This window comes from Eufriesea mexicana, unplaced genomic scaffold (genome assembly GCF_001483705.2).
Source record: "Eufriesea mexicana isolate 0111107269 unplaced genomic scaffold, ASM148370v2 scaffold1385, whole genome shotgun sequence".
Lineage (NCBI taxonomy): Eukaryota > Metazoa > Arthropoda > Insecta > Hymenoptera > Apidae > Eufriesea > Eufriesea mexicana.
Window position 1 is genome coordinate 989,056 of NW_016909584.1, and position 10,655 is coordinate 999,710.

The 10,655-nt window shown below is 46.1% G+C and overlaps 1 protein-coding gene across 1 annotated transcript in view; it reads right to left on the reverse strand.

Moving 5' to 3' along the window:
• LOC108548235 (uncharacterized) overlaps window positions 1-6,971 on the reverse strand; it is an 83,962-nt gene extending 76,991 nt beyond the window's left edge. Inside the window, exon 1 of the mRNA XM_017901069.1 lies at window positions 6,946-6,971. Within this exon, the coding sequence (XP_017756558.1) occupies window positions 6,946-6,954 (9 nt within the window). The 5' untranslated portion in view covers window positions 6,955-6,971. The remainder of the gene's footprint in view (window positions 1-6,945) is intronic.
• Window positions 6,972-10,655: the final 3,684 nt, after the last annotated feature.

Here is a 10,655-nt window from a genome sequence, read left to right on the forward strand (position 1 = left end):
GGCATTCCTCCTTCCGCACACCCTTGCGAACGAGCCCAAAGTACACGTTGCTCGAGAACACGTGAAAGGGACGCTGATGAGATTCGAGGGAAAGTGTAGAAGCAGGCAAGCGTCGCAAGTTACAGAAGCTGGGACGCGTATCGAGCGTGAATATTACATCGATCAGGCTTTGACGATGATACAGACGGCGGAGGAGAGGGATAGAAGGTAGGGATGATGTCGCCTATTATCCGCCGAAACACCTGAGCCCCTGATTCCCGGTTACACGTCGCCCGTGCCTCTATCTCGCGGAGAGTGTATGAAAACCAGCACGCACTCCATCGCCGGCGGTGTCAGTATCGCGGCTAAATTACACGGGCTCCGCGTATTATCCACCCTTAAATTATTCCCTGCTAACCACAAAAATAGCCCCTCGCCACCCCTATTCCTCTTGCCCGGTTTTCTCTGGGCTCTAGCGCCCTGTCAACCGACACGGTCATCGTCTCAACCGCATCGACGGTATATCCTGCGTGGTTGCTCGATGGCCACCTTCCTCTTGGCTAATTTATTCTACTGCTGCGCTGCTTATCTGCCGCGGCTGCAGCACGCAGAGGATGTAGAATCATCCTGCGATAAATTTTCAACTACTCTGGTAGCGTGCTGGTTGACAGATACCTGCATACGATTAATTACAGAATATCGCGAGAACTTAATAATCCGAGGAAGAATATGAGAGGTATATGCTAGCCCAAAGATGCTAACGATTCGAGGAAGAAGTTGCTGAAAAAGTACAACGAATTGCGCGCATCTTCCACCCCGAATTCAAACTTCGATACAAGCTTAATAGAAGTACAAGCAGAATGCATCTCGCGGAAAAGCGATGAGTGAAATTCGAGGTAACTCGAGAATAATGACGTATTATCGGTGTGGAATTACAGACCCATCCAACGTGCATCAATAATCGTTAACAAAATTTGCCCGTGTGTCCGTCCGATGTTTGAACTTTCTCGAATGGTATCACAGGTGAATATTAACGAATGTTTGCCTAGGGGAATGCGTTCTGTCCAAGCATGATGGACGCTTTCGAAGGCAGAAGTTCGGATAGAAGTATGCTCTTGACGTGCAATGTCGGACCCCTGTTCGACGAGAGATGGATCGTCCAATTCCCCGCATACTTATCTCGCGTTAAACGACACGCATCTTTCTATAATTTATCGTCCCTCGGCAACCTATTCGCAATTATGTCTTCGGAGATGTGGCGCGGGGCCCGCGGTAATTTATTAACGGGACTGCATATCCTGCAAGGAAATGCATCATCGATACAGGGCCAGAGGATGAACTTAACATCCGCCATAAGTGGTTTCACGTGTTACACTGACAAGTTTCGGATTAATATTGACAAATTCGGGAACGCGATCACGAACACGGCAGAGAGCACCGGTACGTGCACACGAGCCGGACGAAAACTTTAATCATAAAAATTGAACGTGGAAACGGACAGCTGACCGCTCGGCCCGATAAAAGATATATCACTCGAATCTCGTAATATTTTCGCGAGCTGAAATATTTACAAGCCAGACGAACTTTCGAAACAATCCCCAAGTACGTCTGGAGGAGTGGCCTCAGCGTTCTAAGTGTTGGACCAAGTTCCTCGCGAAACTCTATGTCCACCATTGATATTAAACAAATCGATGAGAGCATATGAATTTAATATATCACAACTTTTGTTTGCTTCAATTTATTCTGGAAGCGTTTAGAGTAACTCTGAACCATGATACAAGAATCCATAATAATAATAACAATGTAGTAAAAGAATATAGTAATAATCAATTTTTCGAGATATATCTCTTTATTTTATTGGAATTAAACGTCCGATCCTGATCATTCGACTCGATATCACGTTAATTCGATGATAAATTAAAATAGATCGAAGAGAAGAAGTAGCATCTGATTTGTCATGGCGTTAGCAGTGGACACGTAGCATTTGAATGAAATTGCAGCCACGAAACGCAGCTGGTGGCGAGAAGAGTTCGACGGGAGCAAAAGTTGGGCGGAAAAGTGTCAGCCTGACCATCGGGTTCGATTCGATAAAAGATGGATGATCCGACATCGAGCGTACGACCGATCGGTCTCCGAGCTGACGCTCTCGAAGATGAAATGCACCCTTGGCGACCTCGAAAGCGACCCTAACGCTGCGTAGGATCGCGCACTGGCAACGCCACTCGACTGGTCCGAGAGGCATATTTACGAGAAAGACGCGTGCCCCGCGTTGGAAGCTACGATCATCCCCTGGATACGTCCGATTTCGAATACAAATTCCTCCATATGTAACTCGGAGGAACGGTTATTGGTTCGACTAAGGGTTATTAGGTCCGGTAGGTGAGCCTTTCCTTCCTTTTCTGGTCACCAGGCGTCCCATCTACTACCCCGAATTCGACACGCCGAATGGCGTCCGATCTCCAAACACTCTGGAATTTATTTATGGTAAACGTTAGAAGAATCATGAAGAAGATTCCCATCTCCATTCCTTATTTCCCGAAATTCGAGTATGGATATTGAAAACCATCGTTTAGGGAAAGGTACATTCGTTTGGACAGGATGTTTAATAAATGGATACTACCTTTAACTAGGTAGGTACTAAATATACCTTTCATAGTCAATCCCTTTGCTTAACAATTTGTTGACCGGCAATTTTACACAGAAACTATGCCGCGTCACGGGTTATTATCGTGAGTAAATGGATACACTAATAAGAAGATTTATTTAACACAGAAACAGCACAACATAAATTATAACTAAATCTCGTCAAATAAATTCGCTTCTAACTGTGATATAATCTCTCGAGGACTCTCTCACACACAACGTCTATTTGTAATGACTGTCATTCACCTACTGATTATTTCTTCACGACTCTGTCATACTCGTCACACACACATTCTTCTACACAAACATTCCTCGCACTTGTAGCACACATTCTATGACAACCACTACTACAATTATTTTCTAATCCAATCTTCAAAATCACTTTCACGCGCAATATTCTATATCGCCCTGGGTTTCATAAATTGAAATAGATAATGCAAGTGCAATGACGAGTTAACTCGTCACCGGTTAACAATGTGTTAATTTAACGCTAAAGATGAAGATCGGAACACTACGATTTCGTTCGTCTCGTTCCCTGTTCGATGGAACGACAAGTCGCCAAAAGGAAGAAAGAAAGGTGAATTACTGGATGGAACAAGGTCCCAATAACACTAACATTTGGAAGCTAAGAAGGTTTAACGATGGCAGAGCCAAAGTGGGCGAACCGCGGAGATTTATACGAAGGGACAAGCGCGAGAGAGTGGAAGAGGGCGCGAGGGGTCTCGGGTTTCCTCGCGGGGTTCCTGCACGATGGCCGCCGCGCCATGGAACAGCAGTACATTATTTCTTGATGTCAAATAAAGCAATTAGCATGTGCCCTGACCAGGGTCCACGGGTTCTAACCCGAGTAATCTCGCCGGGGTCCCCGGCGTGTGCGACATCTTCATCAGAGGCGGACCCTCCTCTCCTTTCTCCGCCACTTTCTATCCTGCCGCCCCTTTCGCCGCACGATACTCCGCTCACGTGACCATCCTGCACCCCCTCTAGAGACGGGGTGGGTGTGGATGCCGACCGAGGAGCGGAGAAAGAGACGAGACGTCCACGACGACGGGGCGAAATTGCAACGCGGCGAGGAGAAATGGCCGAGAAGGCGGTGTCCGGCCGGTGCAGCTTCCAAGGGAAATTTCCACAAAGGCTGACCCGTTGCTAATGAATGTTATATAACCCTTTTAATGCTTTAAGCCTCTTAGATTTTTCAGAGAGCCCTCCACGCGCCTCCTTCGTCGCCGCCTCCGGACTCGCCCGACCCAGGAACTCCATCACACTCTCTCTTTCTCTCCCTGTCTCTCTCTTTCTCGCACCTTTTCCGCTCTCCCGGTGCACCAGAAGTGGTTTGCCGACGCCAGAGGAGAAAAAAGGCTGAGCGAGAACCGAGGGGGGTCTCGCCTCAGGGGTAGGTAATTATGTGGCGGACGTAAATTAAGCTTGTTTAGATTGGGATTTTTATTAAGGTCCTTTATGAAAGAGTGCCGCCGCTAAATGACGCCGCGAACACTTTAACCACCCGGAATTCCTTCGAGCCTTCATGGAAGAGGGAACATGGCTGCTTTACGCGCGGCCATGCGGAAACTAACAATTTTTATTTATTTATTTATCTGATATGACAGCAATTCGCAATTACAAATTTTACGCGGGATTTTTAGTAGATTGTTTATTTCCTAGTCATCGATGGGGGTTGTTTAAGGTCCTAGATACTCGAGAGATTAAATTCGAATTAATCGCGATTTTAATTTAATTGCGTCAGGTGTCGGGTAGCTTCTTTATTGTTTAATAACGGAAGGGGGTTGTTTAACGTCCCCGTTACGAATAGAAGGATAAGCTTGCGCGTTTTGAATTCTTTCCCGGAGATCCCAAGGAAGTCGTAACTAATGATCAGGAAGCGCGTATATAGCAGCGAGGCAGAATGTACCTAGCGACGTGTACGGAAGAAATAACTAAGGGTTAGTTTAATCGTACTTTAGGAGTCGAAGGTTTTAACCTCTCCGTTGTCCCCCATTTGCCGTGGGGTAAGAAAGGACTGTAGCCAGTCGTATAGCTAATGTCCAGTCCAGTTAGCTAATATATGGTACGGCACGAAATAAAACTCTGCTAATCGGAACACTTTCCTAGCAATATCCTTAACTCTGCCTTTCGGGCTGCCTTCGTTTATTATCATCCAGCGGAATTCGGATAAAAGCTCGCATCACCTTGTCTTATCCTAATCCTTCTTATCAGAATCCTTTTCCTTAAAATTCCTTTAAAAATTTCTTTCTTTGACTTTCATTACGCGGATAAAGTGTCACGAGCTGAACGAAGTTGATCGTTCGGTAGTGGTAACAACGGTGTACGAACCTCAAACCACCCCTGTTTCAGGACATGTTAATTTCAGTCCGTGGGTAACGAGAGGCTATTGCAGTATAGCAAACAACTAACCGCCTTCGCGCTAAGGTTTGTGTACCGAACTTCGGCAAAGCAGTTCGCAGGTACAAACTGCACTCTATAGATCGCGAATACGCATGCCTTCGAAGCGGCTGGAGAACGAAATTCCAAGCAGAAGTTTAATTCGAACGAACGGCCAGCAGGAGGTAAACGTTGAGCGATTTGTTCAATGCCTCGGTGCACTTTTCCACGGGAAACGGAATCGGGAAACGGTATCTTACCCATCGCGAGTTATCGTGCAGATACCTTCGCGTATACCGAATTTATCCTACGTGTCGCAAATAGAATTACCATCGCGTTTTCTCACCGTTCTCGAATTCCTCTAGACTCTACCAGGCAAATTAAATACCGATTTCGAAGCTTCCAAAATATTCGCGATATAAACGCAGCTAAATATACATAATCGCGCGATAAAAATATATAGGTAAACGTAATTATATAATTATCTATCTATTGTTTCCGGTTTAATAATTTCTCAGTAGTATTGTACGCCATAAGTCTGCCTCGCCGCAGACATCCGATCCCTCAACGATGTAGCAACTATCCAGCACGTCCCGGAGCATATTCCTCGAGAACGAGATAATCGATGACAATTAACGACCAGTCGCCGCCATTAGCGTGGACTGAGCTCTTCCAAGGCGTCCGCCAGGCAGTATCGAAAATCGAGATTCAACGTTGATTTTCTTGGATAGCTTTCGCGAGGCGAGGCCGGCTATGCTCGCTCGTTCTCTCGATTAGGCTTTGCCGTCATTAAAAGTTTATAAAGAAGCAGAGCTACCAGTCGAGGCACACAGAGAGAAGCGGTGGAAGAAGCGGGGGCAGGGGACGAAGGGATCAACACCCCACCTCGTCGAACGGGAGCGGGAAGAAAGTGAGGCAGACAGCGTAGGAGGAGACAGAGACGGGGAGAGATTCCGAGCAAGTTTTCTCATGTGCAATGCATAATGAGGAAAGGCAGACGGCGCATAAAGGGCCTACAAATGAGGCTCGGGTTATACATATACATTCCGGCTAGATACGCGCGTACACGCGCACAGAGGGCGCGAAAGACTTCGTAGAACCACCCCCGCCCGGGTTACACACCGTTACCGCCGCGACTTCTAAGCGTGCAACCGAGTTAAAAACTTCTCCCTCTGATTTTAGTTATCCCGTGGAAACTTCGGAAACGATGCACTCGTAAAGTTCTCGGTTAATCTCCTGTTTGTGCTGCGCTCGCGTTATGGCGCGCAACCAGCGCCGATCTGCGCGGGGGGGTGCAAGGGTGTATCTTTAGACCACTGTTTTCTGATAAATTACAGTGGTTTTTAAACGCGAGAATTATTTTCTTTTTAATTGATCTTGACTGTAATTCGATGACTATCCTAGCTTTCTCGTAACTATCGTTAACCAGCATATGGAGAATTCGCGGAATTCGCGATATCGAAACGCTCACTGAAACGATAATGACAGAATTTGGGAATCTCTGCCGATTTTTATGAAAGAATTCGATCCTCATGAAGTTAAGAAACTGCAAATTTGTCATTTCGAGTTTGATATATCGATGTTTCGGGAAAGAAAATTTGCGTTGTGAACAACGCGTGATTCCGTGAGTCTCTCAATGAAGTTTACTCGTGTCGGAGTTGTTGCTTGCCCGATATAGACCATTAAAATAATAGCCGTCGAAAATACGAACACGTAATGCCCGACGTATGCTGCATGAAAACCGATTAAAGGTGTTGGGTCGATTTTCCCTGGTAACTGACTCGCCGTGTTCGCTGACGGCCAATACAAATCATCGAACATGCTAGCAACTTGTTCGACACCAAGTATAAACGCGAATTTCAATTATCGCACGTTTTATTCTATACTATCGATCGATTCGCGTAACCGTGTTATCAATTCGAGGATAGAAGTACCTTGACTTACCTTGTTCATGATTTGGCGGGGATAGTCCCGCCTCGGGAGGGCCGACACTGTAACAGAAAAGAAATAATCGTTTTATTTTTCAAGTAACACTGTTTCATAGAACATTAAAAATAATTCTACTCGTATTCTTGCAATTTTACAGAAGATTCTTTATCTGGCACGAATTTGCTACACAAATTGAGTATTCTGTAGGCTTCTCGGAGGAAGAAACCATACAGAAACCGTATTAGGACTTTTTGATATGGAGTTGTTGAAAAATAAATTCCTACCTAATTTCTAAGACGAGAATGAATCTTCTAACACTTTGCACTTTCCGTGTCGACTCGGTCGAGTCCGAAACCTCACTGAACACGCGCGGTTTAGGCGTCGAGGACGGTTATGTTTATTTTCCGCGAGAGAGAATGGAGACCGTGCGTGTATTTCGCACGACCGTTCGACTGTAACTAATCGGCTAGTGGATCCTTCGAGAACGACACGTGCTAAGGTAGATTAATGCTTCCGTAGTAAATATTTGAACAAAGGAGTCTTCGACTGCCTTCTTCGAGACTTCGAGTCTTTGTTATCTACTGCCCCAGATATACCTCTCTGTCCAACAAATTTTAACTTTCTAAACGCGTGTAAATTACCAAATTTATTGCTAATAACAAATGAAAATTATTAATAATAAATTTCGCAATACATGAATAAGTAATAGGAAGAATAGGATTCTCTTTGGATAGCACGGATCTTCCCCACTGGGCCTGGGTGGTGATGCGAAGGGGGTGGCCAAGGGTCAAGGGTCAAGGATCACTGAGATACTCAGCAAGTTTAAGATTTGGAAAAATTAAAATTTATTGGACAGTATTATCATTAGATCACACCCATCAAAATGATTAATAAATTTTACTATACGATGTCTGTCAATTTTGAAGTTTCTCAAATTAATTTAGAAAAATGTTCTTCAAATACGATCATTTGATACATCTTTAACCTTTCACTAAAAATTTCTTATTCCTACGTGATCATTCGAATTACTTAACACTGTTCCTTAAAATTTTCTCAAATTTCATTCTTCCTCTTTCATTTCCTTATTCACCGTTCATTTTCTCACCCCTAGTGAGTTCAGTATTAATTAGTTATTTCACATTTCCAATATTCTCAGCCGCAGCAAAAGTCTGTGAAATTCGTAGAAAATGCGAATATACCTTGCTCGCATTTTCAACCCTCTCCTCAATACTGCGCCTCGTGACGGCAGCTAATGCACGCAGGTTAGTCCACGACCGTGCACCCAGTCCCGCATCTTCACCCCCGATCTTCTCCTCTCTTCTACCCCTCAACGGGTACCACCGAATTCCCGTAATCTAATGAATGGCCTAACCCCAATATCCTCTCGGCTCAGCCTCACCGCCACTACCCTCTATGTACCTCGGCTGTATGTACCACGCATGTAAATACGTTCACGAACGAGAGATTCGAGCGATATCGGCGCGGCAGCGACGTGTAACGCGTTTCTTCAAAACTCCGCTACCCTCCAGCGGCAATTAATTATTTTGACATTATCGAACACGTCGCCCCGTGACGCACCCTCGTCGAATCGACCGAGACGACCCGGTCCAATGTCCAGCGATTTTCACGCCTTCGATCACGGATTAATCGATCACGGACTTCCGTCAACTCCTTCGTAGGAAAAATAATAGACAGCAATCGCGGAGACGGTCGTAGACGCACGCTAGTCGAGGCAAACCATGGAACGAGACTTTGGAAACGCGGAATGGAGCAGGAAGAAATTAGTCGGGCGCAAATTGGCGAGAACTTTTCAATGCGCTTCGTTAGCTATAGTGACCCGTCGCGACTTGCGGCAGCGTCTGACCCGGCGAATTATACGCGGGTAAAAGCGGAAAACTGTCAGAAATGAGGAACGAGAAACGAGTATATCGCAGTTCGCGTCACAGTTCGAATTTCGTATCAAACTCCACGCATCCGTCGTCGTATTCCGATCTAGACCGGTGGAACAGCGGCTAATTGCTAATTACTCGACGGCGCGAGAGCAAGGCGAAGTTCTTTCTTGCAGAACGAGGGACAGACTCGAGACAGGCTGGAGGCAGAGACGGAAACCGGTCGCAACAGGGCGAGGAAGCGCGAATGTGTTTATTTTCAGGGAATAATAAAAAGGGTCGTCCAGCGTCCGTGGCGATCGTAGGAAAGTTGGGAATAATGTTTCGGACACGACGTTCGTCTGGCTTTGCCCGAGAGCTGTGCACCCGCTCACCCACTCGCACCCACACCCGTCCACCCTCTCCCGATCTCCAGCAGCCTACCCTTATACGCGTGTCCGCCGCAGATTCAGACTCCTAATTAAGACGAGGGTGCGAGAGGGGTTTCAGGGGTTTCTCCCGGGTTCTCCCTGAAGGGAGGTGGGAGGATGTGGGTGTGGGTAGTAGAAGGAGGGTTTTCACGAGGTAAGGGGCACCCGTACCGCGCCGGAGGGGTAAGCCAAGGCAAAGGGGGTAAGGAATATTGATCACGGGACCACCACGGCGGCGAGGCAGGGACTGGCCATGCTCTCCTCTCTCTTTCTCTCTCCCTCGCTCTCTATTTCGCTCTTTCTTCTTCTATTTGCCTCTCCGTCTCGCGTTCCATCGTCTTGCTCGCTGTAAGTGTGTCCTACGCTCTCTCACACGTCCGTGTCCCCGTCTTTCGGTGTTGCTGTTGGCGTGCAAGCACGGACCAGGCCAGACCAAACCACCAAACGCCAGATGCGTGAAATCAGTCGGTTAGAGGCTGCCCCGCAGCCTTTGCGAATTATTGACGCTGAAACCACGACCGCGGAGCAGATGATGCTGCGAGCTGTTTCGGATTCGGGAGTGCCGGCCCGTGACTTGGCGACACGAGTGGATGAAGGCGAGGATCGTTGGCAGAAATTGTGACACCTTGCTTGTGCAAAATTCGTGAAATCCTCGAATTCGTGGAACGTGGAACCCTTTCCGACGAATCGAAGACCTTTCGTTCGGGTCTTCTGCTATTTCCCACTCTCCATTTTCTTCTTAGATTCGTCAGAACGTCAGTTTGACAGGAAATGCGTCTACCTCGATAGCAGCCTAACGTTGATAGCGTTAACGAAGGAGAGAATTGGAAGATTCAGGTCACGGTAGAATTTTAGACGCGTATTCTGTATCATCTGGTGCATCCTGTAGACCTAACGCCTCGACATATATTAAATTGGAACTCTGATTTGGGTTTCTGGTATGTTCACGAGTAACTCCGCACTGGCATAACTTTCCAAGTTTATGTCCTACAATGAACTCAATATTCTGGGGTTCAGGGAACTTTTGTTCCAAGGTATTCTACTTCCCGTATCGCATTGTCTCATTGGAATCCCCGAGTCTTGGTGTACATATACATCGGTGATGGATTGAGCACGAATTAAATCGTGCTGTTTAAACCTCGAGAGGAATTAATCATTTAGAGACATGCCAAGGTACGATTGGTTCGAATGATACAAATTGTACAATTAGTCGAATCTAGAAAACTATTATACCAGTGTTCCCACTTTCGAAACTGTAATTCGAGATATTTATGGGAAAACGAATGCTATACGATGCCAATTTGGAACGAGCTCTTTCGTCGCTAGGTATTGCTACTTGATATTAGTAGTAAATGAACACGGTATATAGAGTGGTATTTAATGGACTAAAATTGAAATTTAATTTTAATCCACAATTTTCCCACTT